General features: G+C 45.0%; 8 protein-coding genes across 8 annotated transcripts; 4 read left to right on the forward strand and 4 right to left on the reverse strand.

The window, feature by feature from the left end:
• Nucleotides 1–161: 161 nt before the first annotated feature.
• On the forward strand, nt 162–616 carry EDB93DRAFT_1087151 (uncharacterized protein; the record flags this gene model as incomplete). Its single annotated transcript, XM_041446027.1, has 3 exons — nt 162–306; nt 370–441; nt 498–616. The coding sequence occupies 3 exons, from the start codon at nt 162–164 to the stop codon at nt 614–616; spliced, it is 336 nt and encodes a 111-aa protein (XP_041306813.1).
• Nucleotides 358–3893, reverse strand: EDB93DRAFT_508234 (uncharacterized protein). The gene is made up of 11 exons (XM_041456584.1): nt 3477–3893; nt 3338–3424; nt 3090–3287; nt 3012–3033; nt 2820–2958; nt 2739–2770; nt 2616–2684; nt 2452–2560; nt 2347–2400; nt 2233–2292; nt 358–2183 (listed from the first exon to the last, which is right to left on the reverse strand). Exons 1-11 carry the CDS (start codon nt 3733–3735, stop codon nt 798–800), a joined length of 2415 nt encoding a protein of 804 aa, XP_041306814.1. The 5' UTR covers nt 3736–3893; the 3' UTR covers nt 358–797.
• Nucleotides 3894–4068: 175 nt separating this feature from the next.
• Nucleotides 4069–5547, reverse strand: EDB93DRAFT_1087070 (uncharacterized protein; the record flags this gene model as incomplete). The annotated part of the gene is made up of 6 exons (XM_041446015.1): nt 4069–4218; nt 4268–4519; nt 4570–4688; nt 4736–4805; nt 4865–4954; nt 5011–5547. The coding sequence occupies 6 exons, from the start codon at nt 5545–5547 to the stop codon at nt 4069–4071; spliced, it is 1218 nt and encodes a 405-aa protein (XP_041306815.1).
• A 297-nt stretch (nt 5548–5844) lies between these two features.
• EDB93DRAFT_1287726 (uncharacterized protein) lies at nt 5845–8346 on the reverse strand (the record flags this gene model as incomplete). Its single annotated transcript, XM_041454527.1, has 13 exons — nt 5845–5949; nt 5997–6135; nt 6188–6286; nt 6337–6404; nt 6450–6687; nt 6735–6972; nt 7023–7139; nt 7186–7465; nt 7517–7754; nt 7800–7926; nt 8034–8098; nt 8148–8187; nt 8244–8346. Coding segments are annotated over 13 exons (1857 nt in total), but the record flags the coding sequence as incomplete, so codon positions are not given.
• Nucleotides 8347–8441: 95 nt separating this feature from the next.
• On the reverse strand, nt 8442–9685 carry EDB93DRAFT_1207439 (uncharacterized protein). The gene is made up of 6 exons (XM_041451001.1): nt 9630–9685; nt 9500–9574; nt 9218–9441; nt 9061–9161; nt 8814–9003; nt 8442–8755 (listed from the first exon to the last, which is right to left on the reverse strand). The coding sequence occupies exons 1-6, from the start codon at nt 9657–9659 to the stop codon at nt 8509–8511; spliced, it is 867 nt and encodes a 288-aa protein (XP_041306817.1). The 5' UTR covers nt 9660–9685; the 3' UTR covers nt 8442–8508.
• A 71-nt stretch (nt 9686–9756) lies between these two features.
• Nucleotides 9757–13087, forward strand: EDB93DRAFT_1151309 (phosphoinositide polyphosphatase). The gene is made up of 14 exons (XM_041449712.1): nt 9757–10170; nt 10217–10424; nt 10483–10676; nt 10732–10832; nt 10881–11018; nt 11074–11143; nt 11193–11424; nt 11475–11591; nt 11644–11867; nt 11918–12049; nt 12100–12367; nt 12425–12493; nt 12542–12739; nt 12789–13087. Exons 1-14 carry the CDS (start codon nt 9792–9794, stop codon nt 13006–13008), a joined length of 2550 nt encoding a protein of 849 aa, XP_041306818.1. The 5' UTR covers nt 9757–9791; the 3' UTR covers nt 13009–13087.
• Nucleotides 13088–14323: 1236 nt separating this feature from the next.
• Nucleotides 14324–15330, forward strand: EDB93DRAFT_1104723 (uncharacterized protein; the record flags this gene model as incomplete). Its single annotated transcript, XM_041447435.1, has 3 exons — nt 14324–14399; nt 14448–15097; nt 15175–15330. The coding sequence occupies 3 exons, from the start codon at nt 14324–14326 to the stop codon at nt 15328–15330; spliced, it is 882 nt and encodes a 293-aa protein (XP_041306819.1).
• A 4129-nt stretch (nt 15331–19459) lies between these two features.
• On the forward strand, nt 19460–20112 carry EDB93DRAFT_1087145 (uncharacterized protein; the record flags this gene model as incomplete). Its single annotated transcript, XM_041446025.1, has 3 exons — nt 19460–19550; nt 19605–19813; nt 19882–20112. Coding segments are annotated over 3 exons (531 nt in total), but the record flags the coding sequence as incomplete, so codon positions are not given.
• Between the last annotated feature and the right edge of the window lie 1551 nt (nt 20113–21663).

Here is a 21663-nt window from a genome sequence, read left to right on the forward strand (position 1 = left end):
CCTTGTGCACAACTCGCTCAATTAATGGCAGATCGCGTACGATTCAATGTCCCAATCACTTCATTTGCTAAAAAATCTAATTCAATCACAGGGTCGTGCTCCAGCTAGAGGTGGTCGTGGAGGTGCTCCACCTCGAGGTAGACCAATTCCAGCTTCATCTGATGTCAAGTGAGTCGCCCCAGAACCCTTATCCGAGTGGCTCCTCATGTTGGAAAGACTCAAGTAAAGGCAAGCGGGAGGCTATCCTCGACCTGTCCAAGTACGTCAATGAGAGAATAAGGGTCAAATTCACTGGCGGTAGAGAAGGTAACTAGTCGATCAACATAATCGATCATCACCTCATCGGTTTTTTTTATTTTTTTTATTCAGTGACAGGGATCCTGAAGGGTTACGATCAATTGCTGAATCTCGTTCTTGACGGGGTCGAGGAACAAGTTAATGGTGCTGCCATCAGAACTCCTCTTTCAGAGTACACACTGCTGACAGTTGACCCCCAGAGCCTGAACCTCAAACCCGCTTGCTGAACCTCGTAGTCCTTCGGGGACCAACCATTACCCTCCTCAGTCCCGTCGACGGCTCAGAGGAGATTGCAAACCCCTTTGTAGCTCAGGAGTAGACGGTGCCATTCCTCTTCAATAGTCCATGTATCCGTCTACTTCAAGTTATGTACAACTAAATGTGACCGCTCGTTGCCCGACTATATTTCGAGAGCAAATAATCCTGAACTATGGTGTAAGGTCAAATCGAGGTGCAAGTAAGTACGTCTCTCCGCATTATCGATCGATGCGAGCCTAGCGCTATCTCAAAGCAACATCAGGTGTCAGGTCCGTCGTCGCCGGGTCCGCACGAATGCGTCTCAAGCGAGGAGCAACCATCTTGAACGTGTTGTATCGTGAAAAGTCATCAACCGCATGTTGCTGGTGCAGCAGAGTAGGTGAAGGAGATGGTGAGCAACTTCCGGATGTCGGCGAAGATGAGTCACTTCCAGGCCCGCATACCATGCCCATACGTCCGTGCATGCTATTGCGCAGCGGCGAATGTGGTGGCGACCCCGGAAGATGTCGTGGCATGAATTGAACGCGGGAGGTGATCGTAGCAGTGGAGGGTGTGTGTGAATGTGAATGGGTGAACGGCGCTTGGGAGATCGATGAGGGTGAAACGTTCCTGGAGATATCAATTGTAGCGGCATTGTTGACGGTCTGATCAAGATAGTTTCGCATGTAAAATGGCACATTAGATGACAAGTGAGATGGTGCGGGTGCGGGTGCGGGTAAGGGGTAAGGGGGAAAGCGCGGCTGCGTGCCCGTGGTTTCATAAAATACAGTGTTTGTCGAAGCAGAGGTGTCTGGAACATGCAAGCGAGAGGGTTGTGACGTAGATATTGATGATCCGAATGTAGGAGTATATGCAATGGATGTGGCGGAGGGCCAGGAAAAACGATTAGACTTGCCATTTGGAGGGCCAGAGTGTGAACGACGGATGAGCTCAGCCTTGTAAGCAATTAGGGTGATCTCGTTCGATGGAACCGCATTTTTGTCGCTGGGACGCGAGGATCTCGAGGGCACTCTACCTCGGATGCTAGGTCCGTCAGCAGACGTTGCGGGTTCGATAAAGGACGTAGATGCTAAGGGAGTTGCACGTGATCCTTCAGTGAAGGACTGAACAGATTGGACTTCATCGGACTCTGTAACATCTGATCGACGCTCTTCATCGCTGAGGAGATCGAAATGTTCAGGAGATGACGTTGGCTTCCCAGCCTCCCGCGCCATTGTCGAAGACGTTGCCAATGCCAAGCCTTGGTCAAGCTGATCCTCAAATATGGCGTGGTGGGCAGGCGGAGCCTCTGGTGGGGGCGGGCTAGTCCACTGGGTCCTTCTTGGAGCCATGTGCTCGGGTGGGGTACGAGATGGAACACAATTATCGCCCGAATGTCTATTTTCAGGCTCAAAGAACTCAGGTTGGGGTGAAAGTCGCCCAGCGGATGCCCCCTTTGGCCTCATGGAGTTGCTACCAACAGTGTATGGTGTCTGGGGAGGAATGGACAGGCGAGGCGGGACGAAGACGGACGGAGGTGAAGTTGTTTGTGGGTCTTCCCCTTTTTCTTCACATAGTTGAGCAAGTGCGACAGAAGCGCGAGGGCGCATTGCAAGGATCCTAGATGCGCGCATGAATTCTCCACGAATCTAGCGCAATTGATAAGTAAGGTTACGATAGACTGCAAGGCTAGCATACCAGGTAAAGTCCTTCTTTTGTTACGCATCGGGCAACGTTGAAGTCGATCTCAAACGGATCCTATGATTCAGAGGACTTGAGCCAATCGTTAGACAAGGGCCACTATTCGCGTACCTCTATACAGAACCGATTTCGCTCTCTGGAGTCATTATATCGGCCGGCTGCCAGCTGCATGGCTCGTTAACACGTAAAATGACGCAAAGATGCTAAGCTACTTGCCTCGTTTTGCCATCCCTTGCTGTCTTTCTTCAGTAGGCCTCCCCGAATGGAAGCAACACCTGTATTGTAGGTAAAATCACGAGAATAATATCGGAAGAAATCAATCAACCTGTTTATAGATAAAATCAAACTCTAAACCACGAAGCGACCGAGCAATGACTCACAAATCAGCCACACTATCAGTATTAGATGATTGCCATCGCTGGCGTAGAAGTTCTATGTCGTCAAAAAACCTGCAACGTGAAGTTATGAACACCTCGCTGGTGATGATAATCAAGAAGACCGACCAAGTATTATGCCCCCCAATGTGGGTGTCCTCCTGTAACCGACCGATATCAGGAGAGATATATAAGAATAAATTTACATACCTGAGAAATTGGTCGTAAGGGAGGCATTTGCTGTAAATTTGGTAGCACAGGCGGATTCTTCACATGTATGAGGAAATATATGACAAGTAAAACGTAGCCGTAGGATGATAGTGTTCCCTGGTACGGAGAGTTGATGTTTCTGCTTGACATGATAAGAATATGTGAAAGTATCAGATATCTTGATATCCCTACCTCCGCTTGCTCCACACTTTGACTAGCGCAGAGCCGTTGAATCATCGAAGAATGTTGATAATCCGTGATTAAACTCACGGAAGAGAACTAGTGTCCGCACACGTGTGGGATCGATCATAGCGTAGCACATGAGCAGCCTTGTATTCTCCAGGGCGAGTCTATTCTCAAATCCGATATCGCAAGCGATACCATGTGGTAGTCCAGGAGATGGATCTAAGGAGAGCTTGACGATTGGTATACGTGCATGAGGTAGCGGTTTGACGTGAAACTTGGTTTCTGGTAACACGGTAAATGAACATCGACACGTAATTCCAATGCCAACTAACCGCGTTCTAGGAGGTCGCCGAGCATCGTAACCATGTCGGATGCAGACAGACGCTCGGCGGAATCGATGAGGCAGCATAGATCCATGTCTATATCAAACTGTAGCCTGTAGGAGGAAGAGACAAGCTATTCCAAGCTCACCTGAGTTGCGAAGGCTAAAGCCGTTTGCGGTGCTTCCGAATGATAGTAGGCGGCTGTCAGGTTCGATTGTGCGAATCAGCCTCTCAAGGAGTTTCCTGACATCTTCCTTCACAGCCATCTCTTCTTGCGCTGGAAGAAGTCGGATTACGAAGTCGAAAAGAGCTTGTGACAGCTCAACCACGAAGAAACGGTGTTTGGAAGCATGTCTCCGCTGGGAACTATAGGGACTAGACTGAACACTGGATGAACTCTGCGCCATGCTGGAAATAGAAAGCTGTAAGCTTGCGCAACTGCTCTGGTGGGCAACAGAGACAAGCCCTTGATGCCTAGGGAGATGGGAATTGCTTCCACAACAATTGACCTTGAGGAACGTGCCAATGGGGTCAGCAACTTTCCAAAGGGTCTGCCCAAATGAGGAAGCTAACTTCAATTCTCAGCATCCGAGCTTGCCGCTTCAAACCTATACACCAAAATCATCATATTGGCTATGACACTAACTATGAACCTCAATATTTATGGAACAAGGTAAGTGGAATTATGATAGACGGCTATGATCAACCGGGCACGGTTGAAGTGGACAGAGATATCATCTTCATGTCACAGTTTCTTCGACCTTCAAAAGTACTTTCTTCCCATACATCCCTTGACCTAAGCGTGCTGCAAGGTCACGAATCTTGGCAGACGCACTGTCGTCACTCTCCGTCCCGCCAATCGTCAAAACTTCATAGTCAGGGCCCTGAAGCTGGATAATCTAGATGAGATGGAATACGAGTATCATTCAAGATCCGTACCTTCCCCTCTCGCATGAGTGCAGTCAACGTCTTGAGCAGTTCCTGTCGTTTTTCTAAGGATTTATCACTATACCAACGGCTTTGCCAAAAACCATGGCAAGCAAGGTTCTTGAAAATAAAGAGCGACGTTGGAAGTGAAAGAGGTTCCTTGGACATCGCCCCGTATGAAACAAGATGCGCATTGTTCCCAAGTAGGCGAGCCATGAGGGTAGTCGTATTGCCGCTAACGCAGTTGAGACCAAGGCGGATATCCTACATAATGCTACTCAGTCTGTCGAATGGGAAGATGAAGTAGGTGATACCTTGCCTCCGGTCCACGTTTTGACCTTCGCTCTCAAGGACTTCTCGGTGAGTTCGTCATATGCCACAACGTGCGTTGCACCCAGTAGTTTCAGATGTTGTTTCAGCAGTTCAACGCCATCTCTTTAGTTGATTGAGACAGGCCCGTAAGTGTGGTAAATATGACACACCGGTCACGAATGAAGTTGATAGTCTTGTATCCCTTGGCAGCTGCGATTTGAATCACGGCTTGGCCAACCTAAGAAACAGACTGAGGTAAGGGTTGCTGCCAGCGCACGAACGAAACCCCGTACATACGGCACTGTTCGCACCATTTTGCACGATCCAATCTCCTTTTACAAGTTGAGCAAAGTCATGCAGCATGTTGTAAGCTGTTGGCGGGTTGACCTTCACCAACGTCAGAATTGAAGTGATCAAGATATCTAAGTGACAATGAGACGTACGGTAATCGTAGCAGCTTGTGCCTCAGACAGATCTTGCTTGGGAACCTTTAGGACATCCGACAAGGCAACATTCTTCGCTGACGACCATGTTCCGCTCTGAGCTTTGGTCATAACAACCCAGTCATCCTTCTGCAGGCCGACAACACCCTCACCGACATCTATCACTTTGCCCAGGCCCTCATTTCCCCCCACGAATAGTGGGTGATCCTTGGCCTGGGAGAGGAAAACATCAGGCTCTGGTTTCATGGGGTAAACACCCTCAATAACGTTTATGTCTGCGGGATTGATGGGTGCAAGCAAAAACCTTATGTTTACAGTATCTGGCGGCGGGGGCGGCAGTTCGGGGAAGGAGAATGCAGATAGGACGCGAGCTGGGTCACCATTGGTATTGTAGACGATAGCTCGATTGCCTGCCATTATCGATGACGTTGAGAAAGTATTGTTTGCCATGTTACTTTGTAATCGCCATGCGTGTTGCAACTGGCGAGGCCGTTGCAAGCTTGCAAGTGCTTTGGTACATGAGTGAACTGAACTCATCGTGTACTACGCAACCGTGATTTTCCCTTAATTAGATTAGGGAGTTCGGAGTTGTGATATGGTGACAACAGGGCAAACCATGCTCATCATCGTCGAGATCAGACAGATGAAACTACCAACGCAGTAAAGTAATACGATGTACCGCAATGAAATCATAATTTTTGTATTTTTCGCGTCTTTTTCAGATTCTACCTATTTTTGCATATTAAAGATCGACGATCATTGCGATGCCCGAGCTAGATCACTAAATAGGTGTTAGACATAATGAGAACGAGACGAGACAATGAAGTCTTACCCAAAAGCAGCATCGATGCAGGCCTTCACATCTTTGTAGCTCACAACAAGACAGCTTTGTTCATCGCGGGAAACGAGCATAATACGCTCGTCTGTGCCGGCGTCGAGCTAGGAAGAGCGTGAATGTTTTTTCCAAGCAAATGAACAAAGAGTACCTTATTCAAACAAGCTAAGACATGCGAAAGATTGATGACTGGGTTACCGTTCTCGTCCACTTGATGAAAGACGTAGTCTCGGAATAGCCTGATGATGTATCTGTCGCCTGTTTCGGACCAGCGAGGCTCACGGGCAAACCTAAAATCAAAGGTTGAGAAGTCCTGCTTAAATTGAGCAGTGGTAAACGCACACAGGTCGTTCATTAATAAAACCAAATTTGCAAAGAAGGCGAATCAGGCGCCCATTTTCGAGTTCACTCATGAGCTCAGCTTCAAGCCTATTGACGGAACTAAGTTGCAGCATGAGTACCAGCACCAGCATACATCTACTTTCGTTTACCTGTGCATATCGTCCCTTTCGTGGAGTAATCGATTTGTTCCGATCATGTCGATTACTTGTGTGATATTCTGAAAAAACTATTAGACACTGGCTATACCGATAATGAGGACAACCTTGTGTGGACCGGGTTTAGATATCAGATAAAGAGCAAGAGCCTTCACATCAGCAGAGTACAGGCGACCTATCATGTCAAGTGCTTTAGGAAGTGTGTTCATAGCTGCAAGATTATTACAGCAGAGAGCAAACACAAGATGGCCAAACATTGCGAGGTCGTCTTGTTGGGCGATCGCAGGGTCTTGGCGGGGATCGTACATCAGAACGTCTACAATGCCACAGGAACCAATGCGAATTCTACGCGCAGACATAAGATAGTCAGATACGAGGTGAAAGGAACACACCTGTTCTTGCCAGTGACTATGATTTTGGTTGCGTCAACCATGCGTACTGCCAGGCCCGCTTCATGCACTACTTTGATGGCGCTAGCAATTTGGATCATGTACGACCATAAAGTCGCCTCAGGTAATGCTGACGAGAAGGCTGAAAGGCGGCCATGCTGAAATACCAGCGGCTTCTGTTTGATGTGCATTTCAAAGAGAGTCTGAGCATTCGGATAGTATTCATACGCAACCACCAAAGCTAGTTTACGTTTGTCAGAGCAAGCGAAGTTGAATAAGGATCCAACGTACAATTGTCGTTGAATGCACGAGTAGTAAATGCTTCGCGGACACGAACAATACTTGGATGCTCAATGCGTGACCACGTTTCGATAGCTCCAAACGCAGCTTGGTGCATCAACCTGAAATCTGCACAAGTCAACAATGCGGAGTAAATACTAGAGATATAACAAACTTTCGACGCGACGAAGAGCATATGATACACCATCGTTGGAACTAGTTGCACGATAGACAGTAGAGTACCAACTGAAAAACTTGCGTCGCTCTGTGACAGCAGGTTCAAGGAGAGATAGGGAATGATACCCCTGAAGTTCGTCAGGTAGATTATGTCCAGGTAGTGGGATCAGCTGCGAGGCTTCCGAACGTTTGTGCAGCTCCTCGCGAATTGCATCAGAGACAAAATGCGTCGAGGGAAAGGCATCCGGAGTAGGGTGCGAGTAGAGATGATAATCCAACTACAAGAAATGTATCACATCCCTCCATGCAGATTGGCAAGAGAAGCTTACAGGTTGCCTTACAAACGTAGCCTGTTGAGATTGATAGAAATTGCCCATCGGTGAGGCATGGTCGTCATAATCCACCTGAAGTAGATATAAGCGTAGTGAAAGCATATAAGGATATATTCGCACAAGCTGATACTGATCAATTAATTGATGCTCCAATGTTTGAGGTGTCTGATTGGAAACAGCGTCACCATAATCATCGTATTCGGCGTGATTTGGATAAAAGGTTGAAGGCGAAGGACTACACAAATCTTAGTAGTCGTAGGGTAATGCATAGAGGTCTTACGAAGGAGTGAATGATGACGCCGAAGTCGGAGAAGGAGATGCAATGGCGTGAAAAGGCGCTTTTGGCACAAACACGGGAGCGTTGACGGCCTGCGCAGAAAGTGAAACAGGAAGAGGTGATTCTGGACCTGGTCTAGAGAGATCATGAGTCGAGGCAGTCAAGGACCGAAAACCCTTCGTACGGATTGTTTGAACCTTCAACCTGAAGAACCTTGTGAGGCGGTATACTATCAACTACTTTGGACTGCACATACCGCTGGATGATAATAGATACAACCTTTGTCTTGATAACGACAAGATCTGTGTGACGCATTAAAATACTACATTGTCGCTGAAGAGCTGATTTTACCCATAAATCAATATATTCCTACATTGACGCTGAGGAGAATCTGATGAACCGGGTCAAATTGTGCATGGATATATTTGCGTCAATTGAAGGTGCTACCTCTCTTGGCCTGAAATTTAGCCTTATCATCATGTTCTGCCGGATTGACAATCTTGATGGCGGAACTTGAGGACTGTGGCCTTGGGCTTGAGAAATAGGCCATAGGAACCTCCAGGTTGCTGCCGCCAGGTGATGTTTGTCAATCAACGGGATCTGAGCGCTCGGCTGCAAGCAGCGCCAAGCCACCTTCGCGGGGTTAGGGTTATGACATATGTATGACTTCAAATCCAATAGGATAATAATACGTAGATACATCCACAACAAGTTATTCAATTTTGAACTTTTTACATTCTATCTTATGATTCCCATTCCTCTTCCCGATTGGTTCAGATTGCACTGATGACATAGCTGGAGATGGACTACGCTTGCGCTTGATGCAATCCTTATGTCCCTCATATCTGGTGCGTTGCTTTGCGAACATAGCCTTGATACCGTCTCTGCGTGTTGCAACAGGCTGGATAAAGGCGGGAGACTCGGCACCAACTTTTCCGACGTCCTTTGGAACTTGATAGCTGCAGATAACCATAGTCATCAGCCCCCGAGATACAATCAAGGAAAGAAAGAGCACACCATATTAGACCCTCAGTCGGCTGTAACAGTTTGCCAAGTTCAGCGGACCAAGCATTCGAGCTTGTATCAAGCCACCTAGTGACGTCGGCGTCGGATATAAGAATGACAGGTTGGCGGTCGTGCAGCCAACTAAGTGACGGGCTGGCGTTCGTTGTAATTATAGCAAAAACGTAGTTTGGGATAGTTTCATCTTCGAGCCGTCAGTATTATGGGCGGGCAGTGTCCGCTGGTAATCGATGATGCGCACCTGAGACGTGATAGAGTCCAGCCATAAGCATTACCTTCCCATCGGCATGTTTCGTGAAGTGTGGGAGCTTGGAATTGCCCTTTGTCTGCCATTCGTAGTATCTGATAAAGGATTAGTTCCAGAACCATCTCAAATGCAAACTCGAATAAACGCGCACCCCTGGCTAACAACAACACAGCGATTGCTGCTTCTGTATTTTTTCCACATTCCTGCGCCTTCCATGATGTTTTCCGAGCGTGCATTGATGGCTTGTTGACCTTTTGCATGAACCCTACCATAAGGGATGCCCCATCGCATGGTCTGCATTTGAAGGTCGAGTGAAGAAGCATTACGCCTGCGAATGACGGGCGCCTGAGAGTTTGGTGCAATGTTGTAACGGGGCTGTAATTCAGGAAGCATCCTATGGTTTGCCTTCATGGGTGTTGAGAACAGAACTCACCACGAAATTGCCTTCGTTCACCCATTCGCCAATTTCAATGTTGGAGTATCCAGGTAAAGCGCGTATTTCAGCACGCTAGTTATGTTATGTAAAAAACTGGCAGCTGAAGCAGGTTATGATAGAAACTGACCTGTAGACCTAGGGCATATCGTCCACACATGGTTGGTAGTTTAAAGGAAAACTTGCATAGGGGCTGGGCTTGGTCAGCATCTAAAGACTCCGAGTGAGAATACTTAGGATTTAACTTCAGGTACATACTGCGTACTAATTAATCACCAGCTGCCAGGCTACCATGGATCGACTAGCACCACATTCAGATCCACCAAGTTCATCGTCATTTTCGGCCGCTGCATTTCAGGGTAAAGCTGCGGATTCATCAGACAAGTCAATACAACCCCCTGCCAACTGTAACTTGGTACACAAGTTCTCTGCTTTCAACAAGTTCATTTTATACGAGAACAAACTGCGCTTCTATATTGTCGCCTCTAATGCTTCTGACTCGCGCCACCGGATTGTCAAGATTGACCGCACCTCGCAAACTGACGTTGCCGTTGTCGAGGACGACACCGACTATAGCGGCAAGCAAATGAGCAACATGCTCAAGATGCTGGAGGATGGTAACAAGGGATCTGGCGGGCTAGGCAAGGCCCGCGTAATCTTTGGTATAGCAGGTACGCTGCACCATTGTGTTTGTCGTAAGTTGCTGACCAGACCAAGGATTCGTGAAGTTCACCGCTGGGTGGTACATGATCGTCATATCAAAGCGTTCTGTTGTGGCACTTCTTGGTGGCCACTATTTGTACCATTGCGAGAATACGGAGATGATACCCGTTTCATCCAATCACAAGATTGACCGTCCTGCTGAAGAGCAGCGCCTTGTGAATATGTTCAAGCAAGTTGACATGTCGAAAAACTTTTACTTCAGGTGGGCAATATTCAAGTGTGAGAGCTATTCTAATGAGTGCCATCATGCCTCAATCCAGTTACTCATACGATATCACTTCTACGCTTCAAAATAACCTCACAAAGCCCAAGCGTTTCAATGGTAGCAGATGGCCCTTCAATGATCGATACGTTTGGAATTTTCACATGATCGCTGCACCTCTCAAGGATTCCCCCGCTGGCGTCCGTCGTCCATGGCTATTGCCACTCATACATGGACATGTAGACCAGGCTAGTAAGTGCATCGGCCCTTTGCGCTATTCGCATCGTGATGCTCAATACGCCACCAGAACTTACTGTACTTGGGCGTGTAGTCTTTGTAACGCTTATTGCCCGTCGGTCGCGCCATTATGCTGGAGCTCGATATTTGACCCGCGGTGTTAATGAAGAGGTACGGACACAGTATAATAAATCATGTTTTCCCTCAGACATTTACCAGGGAAATGTCGCAAATGAGGTTGAGACCGAGCAAATTGTATCAGAAGCACTAACGACACCGTTTTACTTTCCTCCCGCCGGTCCCTCAACAAGCGCATATCAACGTCGACCCAGCCCTCAGTACACCAGCTACGTTCAGGTACGGGCCGACGTATCATGCTATCTATTATAGTTTTACACCAGGCACATCTTAGTACAGGGGCAGCATTCCAATATATTGGACGCAGGAAACGACCAGCATGACTCCCCGACCGCCTATTGAAAGTACGTCCATTACGACCATCAACTTACCCTTATCTTGACCCATCCCAAGTCAGCGTTGTAGATCCCTTCTATGTCGCTGCATCTCGTCATTTTGATAATCTTTTCGCACGATATGGCGCGCCAATCACAATCCTCAACCTCATCAAACGGCGGGAGCCGCAGCCACGCGAATCAAAGTTGCTGGATGAGTATACTCAATGTGTCAAATATTTGAACCAGTTTCTGCCAGATGAATACAAGATGGTTTATCGGGCTTGGGACATGTCACGGGCATACAAAGAGTACGACCTTCATCCAATTTTGGCGCTGCTCTGTCTCAATATGGCTGTAGGAAGACACAGGATGTTATAAGTTACCTCGAAGACATAGCGGAGGTATCCATCCAAATGACTGGTTTCTTTCATTCTGGTGCGGAACCACTTGCTCATTGTCTCCATAATGGCAACTTGTGTGTATTGCACTCGTCTTTTCAAATGTCATATTGACTTTGTCATTCCCAGTGAAGAGAATGAACATCTCCGTCGTTCCATCTTACTGCAGAATGGTGTATGCCGTACAAATTGTGTCGACTGCCTGGATCGTACGAATGCAGCACAATTTGTTTTCGGGAAGCGTGCTCTGGGCCACCAGTTATATGCCCTCGGTGTTGTCGCTAGTCCGAACCTCCCATTCGATTCAGATGCAGTGAACATGTTAACTGAAATGTATCATGACCATGGAGATAGTTGAGTTTGTCGTATAACTTGTGTCAGCTATGGCTGACATTTGGTTTAGCCATCGCGCTGCAGTATACTGGCAGTGCACTTGTGAATCGGGTAGAGACATATCGCAGGATGCCTCACTGGAACAGTCACTCGAGGGACATCATAGAAAACATCCGCCGTTTTTATGCCAACTCTCTTCTTGGTACCTGCTTGTCTTGTACTCGTCCACCCATAAGTGACAAGTTCCTCTAGACGCAGACAAACAAGCGGCAATAAATTTATTTCTTGGCGTGGCAGCTGAACGCAGCTTGGTACTTCCTCCGAAACGCGGTCAGTACCAGAAATGGTTCCAGAAGCGGCATCTCCAGGTGTTGTATGACATGATGGAGTGCTCGTCAGCGTTGTGCGAATTTGTCAACGTAGGCGGAGAGTTTTGGGCGGAGTACTACCGACCGCTCTTATTTACATCGCTAGGAAAGCATTTTGCGTACTCTATGAATAGTACGTTGAAGCTACCAGGGTAAGGACTGCTGTACAGTAACAAAATTCTTGCTAATTTGTCTGACATCATGCACAGGAAGACTCTGAAAGACATTGCTTACAGTCCGTTTCTCCCTCACAGCACTCATCCAACACACCATCCACGGTGCGTATTCGACTTAGTCTATGATATATCATGCAAACTGTTTCCCAGGCTCATGGCTGGAGTTCGCCGTTGGATCGGTACATATCCTTCGTCTCAGCATGGGTTTTCCAAGAAGGCATTAAGTTCCAAACAAGAGGTGTTGAAATCAGACCTGCCTTCCACCGATGATCCTCGCTCATCAGCTGCGCTTGCCAAGAGGTTGTTACATCCAGACGTGCCAGTCGAGGAGCAAACAGAGTATCTGAAGTGAGTTTATCTGGGTTATAATAGAGACAGTAGCTAATCTTATTTTTAGATATGTTGATCAGTGTTTTGCTTTGCTAGAGGCATGCAATGATGAAGCAGAACCTGAAGACAAAGAGATTTATGAAAGATTTGTCAGAAAGTCAAAGGGTGTTATGGAGGAGGGGAATTCATGTGACATTTATGTTACCTATGTTAGAACCATAGAGGCTGAGGATGTAGGTACTTATGGAGAGGATTTAGTATCTACTTATGAACAATGGTTGGGGTAGATAATATTAGGATAACTTAGAGTAGGCTGCTGTCTGCTTTTGCTTTTGCTACTGCTGCAATGCAATGTTGAAAATCTCATAGATTGATTTCAATTCATTGTAATGCTTTGCAACAGTCCCAATATAATCAGTAATTAGCAAGAGATTTCTGTGGTGTCCTGGGCTTGTACCCACCACAGCTGGAGAGTAGATGGTCTATGAACAGCAACTGTAAAAAAGCCACATGATTAATTCAAACCCAGTACATCAACCTCTCCAGCAGTGGCTGGACAAAGCACATTGGGGATTCCAATATTGGAGACTAGTTTGAATGTCATGCAAAATGTTGAGATAATACTTAATGTTTAGGTTGTCATCTAAGCAGATGTAAAATTTCAAATGTTAAAGAGATCTTGCACAACAAGTGAAATGTAAAGTATCAGTGAACATTTTGTTACTGCCTGAATGTCAATGATAATAAGAAATATAAATATATTTTCATGTTAGCATAAACTTTGAAATGAAACTTCACATTTAAGACTCAAAAAAATTTCAACTATCACACATGACTGAACACCTGCTGATGCATGAAGTTTAGACTGTCGCTTAGATGAGTGTTAAAATTCAAAATACCCCCTGACAATAAAACATGAACATAAATCATCAAGTTTTATCTCCAGATAAAACTAATGGCCCAATAATCTTTCACTCATGGGTGAATTATCACTCACTTAAGTTTGAGATGCAAAATATTGTGCACAAATCCATGATACATGAATCTACTATACATAAATATAGTAGAGTAAAATAAAGCCTATTTGACAGTAGTCAGACACCAGTGATTTCTCAATGTGAATGTGTAATGGTGTCACTGCTTGGATAAACCGTTAAGTGATTGCCTCATTGTTACTCATATTGATACTGTCCTTTCTTGATACCTTTTGAACCACATTCCTTAACTTTTGTCCCTTACTAGTGATTGTATACACGTTCAGCTGAGTCCTCAGTTACACGATCCTTTCCTTTGTTTTTAACTCTCTGAGAGCACCTGATTTCGGACATAGACATTACTTTATATACAGCTCATAGCATTGTGTTACAATAGTGTAGTTTGAACCCTCAGAATTCAGACTTTGAAACTGTCATTTAGTTCATACACACTCTTCTCTATTGTGCTATTGTCTTTGAGCCTAACAAGCAAATTAGCCAGTGTCACATATTTTTGACATCCAAAAGTCTACTACTTTTTTGAAAAAAACCCTTTACTCAACTCATTGTTGACTCTGGCAATATTTGGTTAGGTCCACTGAATGCACCAATCAACAATCAGTTAACCATGCCTTCTCATTACACACTGCACTCTCAATACTCAGCTTCCCAAGCCAGCATTGAAGTTGCCCCTAATACCCGAAGTGAGTCATCCTTAACAACAGTTCCTACTAACCACCACACCTTGACAGTGGAGAAGTCAACTGACTCTCATGTTGATGGATCCATCCTTAAACCTGGCCACTCATTTAACAATGTGATACAGATGAGAGCAGACATACCTCAGTCTGGCACTGAGGTTGTGTCTGCTGGTGCTCTAAGCACTGAGGATACCCCTAGTAGCTATAAAACATCTATAGTCCCAAATCCTGTCACAAAAGTTTTGGATAACCCCTTTATTAGTTCAAGTGAATCATCTGATGAGTCTGAGGTGGACACATCTTGTAAGACAGTCAAATATAGCCATAAGAGGTTGAAGAGAGTGGCTAAGGTATCAGCAGTGGAAATTCCACTGCCTAAAGCTGACCTAGTTAAGGAAGCAGAGAAGCTCCTTACTGTGGAAGAAAAACAATGTATCCTTAAAAGGAGACACACCGAAATGAATGTGGATTCCCATAAAATGACTGAATCATCTTATGAGGAAGGGCCCTTCAACCTCAAAGGAAAGAGGGCAGATCCCTGGAACTGGGGAAATGTAAACTTGGATGAATCTAAGATATATATAGAGGCCCAGAAAGAGGCACTTGAGACCTGGACTCATACCCACCAATGGGCTAAGGGAGTTCAGCAAAAAGAACTGGTTAGTGAAGGCTCTGATAAGGAAAACAAGAACAAGCATAGTGTTAGTGATCCTTTAGCAGAGGCCATAAGGCTACTGAAGAACACATGACAAGGCTGTTTGAGAACCAAATTAAACAGTTAAAACATAAGCTTGAGAAGAGGGATGACCCACCCACCAAGAAGGTGAAAATCAAGACCTCCAAAAAGAAGAAATCCAAAAGGGCAGGAAAGGAGTTGAGAGGTGCTAACACTATTGAAGAAATGATCAAAAAAAATAAGGAGAAAACCCTCTAAATATGGGAAGAGATCAACCCCACCTGCTTTGGATGCAGCGGCCCAGATAGCCCTAAAAAGCTATGTGGGACACACATTGACACATATCCAGCTGAAAAAGAAGCATGGTCAAAAGTGAAATTACTGAAGACTCAACAAATTCAGAGTCAATGAGCTTGAGAATCAGAGTCACATGATAGTTTGAGTTTGTTGCCCAGTGAGAACTCAGATAGTCCTTCTTTGAGTGAGTCAAGTGACTTCTCAGAGAGCTCTGGTTTAACTGCTGATAAGTGGAAGAAACAGTCAAAGAAGCAAAAAATCAAAAACACAAAAAATCATCTAAGAAAAAGAGTACCCTGAAACCTATTCCTCCCTCCAAATATGATGGATCAGAGGACACAAGGGCATTTCATCAGTTCATTACTGAAGGTACTGCCTACTTGGAGGATGAGAATGTGGCACAAGATAGGTATGTTTTATATTGTCGAGATTTCTCAAGGGAAAAGCGCATGAGTTCTACTTAAGACAGGTGTCAGACAATCCGGGGCAATGGAGAGTGAAGGAATTCTGTACTGAGCTCTATAACTATTGCTTCTCATTGGACTACAGCACAAAGTAATAAAAGAAGCTTTACTGATGTTACCAAGGTGACAAGTGAGTGCAGGACTATCTGTCAGAACTCAACAAGTTATGGATGATGATAGGAAACATACTGGTGTAAAGAGTAAATCTCTGCTGGGCTCAGCAGAAATGGTACTACCTAGACAACAATATTTAGGTAGATCTTTTAGCATGCCCTATGCTGCTATACTTGCAGAGCAAGTGCATTCAATCCTAAAGGGATTGCTATATGGTATTAGTAGTATGAATGTGTCAGTAATGCAAACAATGAATGTCCGAAGCTATGAAACGATGTCTGAAGGTAATCCGAAGATGTCTAAGGGTACTTATCCGATGTCTGAAGCCAAATGTCACGAGTACCTTTAACAAACCATTATTCTTTCCTGAATCTTCCTAAGCATCAATACACAACGCCTAAGTCCAACCCTAACCCTACAGTAAAAGTGTCTACTAATTTGGAGATTCCCTTAGCGCCCACGACACGTGTCTTTGATGTGACTGATGAAGAAGACGAGTTCTTTGATTGTGAATAGATTAGATTAGATACGATAAGATAAGATATGGTCATGTGATGTTTCTTTAATATTCTACAATGTTCTATGGTACGATTCCCTTTTCCTTTTTATGATTGGCTAGTAGTTGTAGCTCAGTTTCAATCTCAGTTTCAATAGTTGTATATAGGTAGCACGTCTTGGTCGATAGTTCCTTAGTTCAAACCTCTTGTATCTACATCATTGTAGCAATCCAAGACGTCCTTGCTCATTCTCTTCGTTGTGATAACCTTAGTCCAAGTCCTAGTCTCTGCCCAGCGTTAATTCGTTATTGGGTTGTGACACCAAAGTGCAATGTATGAGATTTTGGACTTTTGGACTTCACGAATATAGGTTGGAAACTGTGTAATGAGCATTGGATTGCAAGTGGTGTGCACGAGTATAACAAGTGACAGAATATGATGGTGAATGAACGGTAATATTTCGCAAATCAATCAAGAACTACGAAAATATTCTGAAAGTGACCCAGCTACAGGTGGATCTATAAGTAAGAGTCACTACAGAGTATTTATCTATCTATGTAGGAATCTGGAATACCATAGGTGAAGGTAGTAGCGATAATTTTTGGGTCCGATGTCCTATGTAATAAGACACGAGGTACTGCGGACTATAAGAAAACATGTAATAACACTGTCTACACTGTTAGCAATGAAGATAAGACTAAGTATGCACCTAGTAGGGGCTAGCAGGATGTGACTGAACATAGGTGCGACAATATCCAATGATGTGCAATGATGTCTGATGCAATGTCTGATGGAAAGTGTGAAAGTCTGAAACTAAGTGCATTGGATCCGATGCGGAAAGGCTCGGAAATGTGTTGGACATGTTTAGAAATGATTCAGACATGTTGCGGATGATTTGGAATGAGTAGTGTTTGACATATGTGTTGAAAATGCTGGTTCCAAGCTCAGCGTGAGGACCATCATTACACTGGAAAGAGAAAAGGTTGTAAAATTCTGGTTCAGCCTGAACACAAACATACAGAATGAGATACAAAATGCGACTGAACCTGGGGATAACCTCACTGTTGAAGGTACAAAAAATCTGCCGAGATAATTGAGTTAGCCAACTTGGTGTCAGCTCCCTGAGCACACAAGGAAGGAAGCAAGAATAACAAAAAATCTGCAAAGGAGAAATGCAACAAAACAAGGGAGTTGGATAAGGCAACTCACCAGAACGGCAGATCCTCTAAGGATTGGGGTGGCCACCAGAAGTCTGGGAATTTGCAACATATCGCAAAAGGGCAAGGACAATCAGACCATTGTAGAGACTCACGTCTTACACACTTCCCTCTGAACTCTCCCACTTCCCTTACAAACTCCAGCTCTAATCCACAGGATACATCTAGTGCATTAGCGCACATGTTTCATTTTGCAGGTTTTGTGCGTGGCCTCCCGTGTTTGCATGCATCATGCATCCATACTCGCATTGTCCGCACACCCATTTGCCCATCCTTCCCATGTCCTTAGAAGTCCATTGGTGCATTTTCCCATCATATTTCCATTTCATTTAATTGTTTGCCATTGCTAATGCTCGGCTTTGCGCACAGCCGAGACCCTGTTACATACTTCGCGTACTATTTATAGCCTGTCTTTGAGGTTCACATTGGCATGTCGTTTGGGTGGAGAGGGGAACAAAGTTTAGATAGAATGGATTGCAACGATGTGTAATGTTTATACATGAGTGAAATTAAGTGATAGGGTTTTTGGGCAAAGGCGCACAGTGCCTCCTGGCCACGAAAGGACTTAGCCTAAGAGAAAAGACTGAGCTGCTATCCTGAAAGCTAGGAGTTTGACAACACATGCAATGAATATTGGGGAAACCCCATTCTTAGGAGGAGGAGGATGAGACTTACTGGCTGTTGATGAACGAGAGATTTCAACGAATGGGAGGTAGAGTATAATGCAAGAATTCCTTATGCAGTGCAGGAGTGGCTTGCATGTATGGTGCTAAAATCTGTGCATGACATTGTAGGTAGGCGAAGAAGGCGTTGCTTACCCATCTTCCTTTAACTTTGACGACGTCGAATGGAATGTTATGGAGTAGGTATTTGAGTGTTCTGCCGATACGAATTCCATGGCCTTGTAATGACTTGTGGCCTGCAGCTTTTGTTGCAGTGGCCAGTCTCTTGAGGAAATTCATTTTTGTTAAAGGTTGGTGGGCGTTCTTATGATGATACACGAATAGCATGTTGTGAGCTGGGGGTTCATTGATGCACAGATGATTCTGTAACACTTCTTCTGGGTCTGATGGGCCGTCTTGTTTGGCCCATGAAATGTCTTCGCCGTTGATTGAAGTTTTTGTGTGTGGGAGATGGAAATTTGTCATTCTTAAGCCTTGTCAGTCTTGAGTATCTTGAATATCAGAAGGCTTGACATGAAGCGCAGGGTCAAACACATTGAGACAGCGGACAGTGAACTCTCCGACACAGGCACATGTGAAAAAGATTGTTGTCAAGCAGGCAAAAATGGTGGCATTGAGGGGTTCACTGAGGTTAAGTTGATTCTAACGGTAATTTCACTATTCCCTCATTCAATGATATTAACTGGGAGAACCCAGCGCTCTACACTATGCCGCTTACCAATGAAGAGGACATGCCCACCGACTTGCTGCTCCTTCCAGCATTCATCGCCCATTCCTCACTCCCTGACTCTCCCACTCGCACACCATCACCCCACCCATCCGAAACCTCCACCCCTCATCAAACCTCACCAAGTGCCAACTGTGCCGGGCCACTTCGTGAGGGGAATTCATCCACCTGGGCAGCACACAATCCCACATGACCTGTTATTCGTCCTTGGATGCTACCACCTCGGCTGATGGGTGCACAAAAAGCATTGTAGAAGATCAAGAGGGACCAGAAGAGGGAGGCAACAAAATGCTTACATGATGGTATCTCCGAGTTCCTCAACGAGCAGAGGGTGAAAATAGAAATGCTCGCCTGAACTCACAATGTCACCCCGAAATATATCAATGACATCATTGGCATCCACATGAATTACCACAACTCCCGCAAGCCCTGGTTAATCAATGCGCTTATTCATGCGAAGGCAAAGGAGCTGAACGCCAGTAAGTCTTTTGATGTTTTCAATATGATATCACTGCTTATTCTATGTCATTCAGACAAACCTGCAGGGTCATGTTACACATTGGCTGAGCTCCGTGAGATTGTCACACATGACCCTCAAATGAAAGAATTGATGGAAGAAGAAAAGGCAGCTTACATAGAGGCCCTCAATGAACATTGCGCCAAGAAGGCACTTGGTGTTTGTGCAAATAATTCTGCGGCTGCACGAGATGTGCTAGCCACAACAGAAAGAATCGTGAAAGAGGTATGTTTTTTTTTAAAAAAAATATTGACTACATCTACCTACAACTAACCAAACTAAACTCGTACTAGCTGGACAACCTACGTGTTCAGACCGGCATCTATGCGACATTATTTGTCGTCCGTGGTCACATCAACAACACAATTCAAAGCACCATGCATGGCACCAACAATACAGAAGACTTTTGGGAAGATGTTTACGAGCATCTGATGGCAGATTTTCTGTGTCAATATGAACAAGGGGCGTGCACACAGAATCAGAGTAAGTCTATACATTATATATACTTGCTTAGCTGTCATTGAATGTTGTGCAGATCTTAATGAACGCAAGTCTTTGGAGACAACTACCATAACTACGAAACCACAATCGTCGAAACATATGGAGTGCGCCTTGTAGGATGGCCCCACGGGGTCAACTTCATTAGTTCTTCAAACATTGGAACAGTTGGCAACATTCAGAAGCTTTGAGATGCACTCAGGAGTCATACCTGCTACTGGACAGTCCTCATGTTGGCCGAAGTTAAATCCCATGCAGCTGAACTTGATGTGCGCCATTTAGCTGGTGAAACTGTTCGCAAGCCACACAAGAAGCGTTCAGACTCTGGAGTCCCTCGAAAGCGCAAGGCTCCAGCTGCAGGACAGGCTGGTCAGGAAAATCAGCAAGTGTCGAAGAAGGCAAAAAGAACTGGTCCACAGCTTCGCCAAGCTCCCAAGAGCTCTGAAGTTGTTGAGTCATCGGATGGACTTGAAGATGCTGAGTAGTAGTACTGGTCCATTGCCATAGTCTAGTTTATGGACAAAAATATGTGTTTTCAAGTGCATATATCGTTAAAATGCAGTGTTGATCCAATTACTTGAACATGAGATTTGCGAGCTCGTTGTGTCACACAGTGAGCTTGAAGTTTTGGATATTTTTAGCCAACGCGAGAAACACATCATGTCATTTGCCGATATGCCAACAGCAGTCATTCCTATAGTCCTGTTGCCATGTCAAGTCCCTCTTTATCCAGGAGATATTGAAGGAGGTGGTGATCCACTAAAACCACCTCACCTTAGAGGTGCAAGACCCATCTGCTATCACCTATAACAAGAGTATTTACGTGGGAATCACAGGTGTTCCCACATTATTCCCACACTCCGCATTTTTCACATTTTTGGCTACCTACTGTGGGAACTACCCCACAACACCCAAAACATCACCTAATATGGTACACCCCACAATTTTAATTATTCCCACACCCTCCACGCATCATTGCAGCTTCACCACCACACCACAATAGCTCCCCTTTTATATATAGGTAGTAGTTTAGTATATATATGTATAATAAAATATAATAGACTGCTTTTTTTTGTTTGTTTGTGTTAGTTGTGTGGTGACTTCACACTAGATAGGTCGAAGACTTCTAAGACTTCGAAGACTTGAAGGACACTTCAAGGACATTACTATATTAGTAGATAACTTCGAGGACTTCGAGGACACTTTGAGGACAGACCTCTAAGACACTTCGAGGACACATACCATACTAGGAATTGTTTATATTTGTTTACATAGACTCGCCCATAGTGCAGAGTTCACAAGTCTTACATGCTTTGTGCATTGACTTTGAACTCTCAGGTATAGTACTTTACTTATTTACACAATAATATCAAGTGCATTGACTTTGAACTCTCAGTTCTTCTAACAGTTTGTGTGACTGCTCCTCCTCCAGGGGCAATTCAACATAGGGTAGGGTACAAAACACTTTCGCATTTTTGCCCCTTTTGTGGGGAAGTGTTCTATGATATTTAGAACATGTTTATGAGCATATATGAGTAGATTCCCATCTTTATTTGAACCCCTGAAGCGTCCTACAT

This window comes from Suillus bovinus (genome assembly GCF_016758785.1).
Source record: "Suillus bovinus strain UH-Sbo-P2 chromosome Unknown EDB93scaffold_35, whole genome shotgun sequence".
In the NCBI taxonomy this organism is placed as follows: domain Eukaryota; kingdom Fungi; phylum Basidiomycota; class Agaricomycetes; order Boletales; family Suillaceae; genus Suillus; species Suillus bovinus.

Bases quoted from the DNA above. Each gene is read 5' to 3' on its own strand.
- EDB93DRAFT_508234 (XM_041456584.1), bottom strand. From the start codon at position 3,735: ATGGCGCAGAGTTCATCCAGTGTTCAGTCTAGTCCCTATAGTTCCCAG. The intron at 2,685-2,738 runs GTCGGTCTTCTT...TTCACGTTGCAG, and splicing joins ATTGGGGGGCATAATACTTG to GTTTTTTGACGACATAGAAC. The intron at 2,401-2,451 runs GCAAGTAGCTTA...CGAGCCATGCAG, and splicing joins GCAAGGGATGGCAAAACGAG to CTGGCAGCCGGCCGATATAA.
- EDB93DRAFT_1207439 (XM_041451001.1), bottom strand. From the start codon at position 9,659: ATGTGTGGACGATATGCCCTAGGTCTACAG. The intron at 9,575-9,629 runs GTCAGTTTCTAT...TAACATAACTAG, and splicing joins GATATGCCCTAGGTCTACAG to CGTGCTGAAATACGCGCTTT. The intron at 9,004-9,060 runs GTGCGCATCATC...GACGGCTCGAAG, and splicing joins TGGACTCTATCACGTCTCAG to ATGAAACTATCCCAAACTAC.
- EDB93DRAFT_1151309 (XM_041449712.1), top strand. From the start codon at position 9,792: ATGGATCGACTAGCACCACATTCAGATCCACCAAGTTCATCGTCATTT. The intron at 10,833-10,880 runs GTACGGACACAG...GACATTTACCAG, and splicing joins CCCGCGGTGTTAATGAAGAG to GGAAATGTCGCAAATGAGGT. The intron at 12,740-12,788 runs GTGAGTTTATCT...TCTTATTTTTAG, and splicing joins GAGCAAACAGAGTATCTGAA to ATATGTTGATCAGTGTTTTG.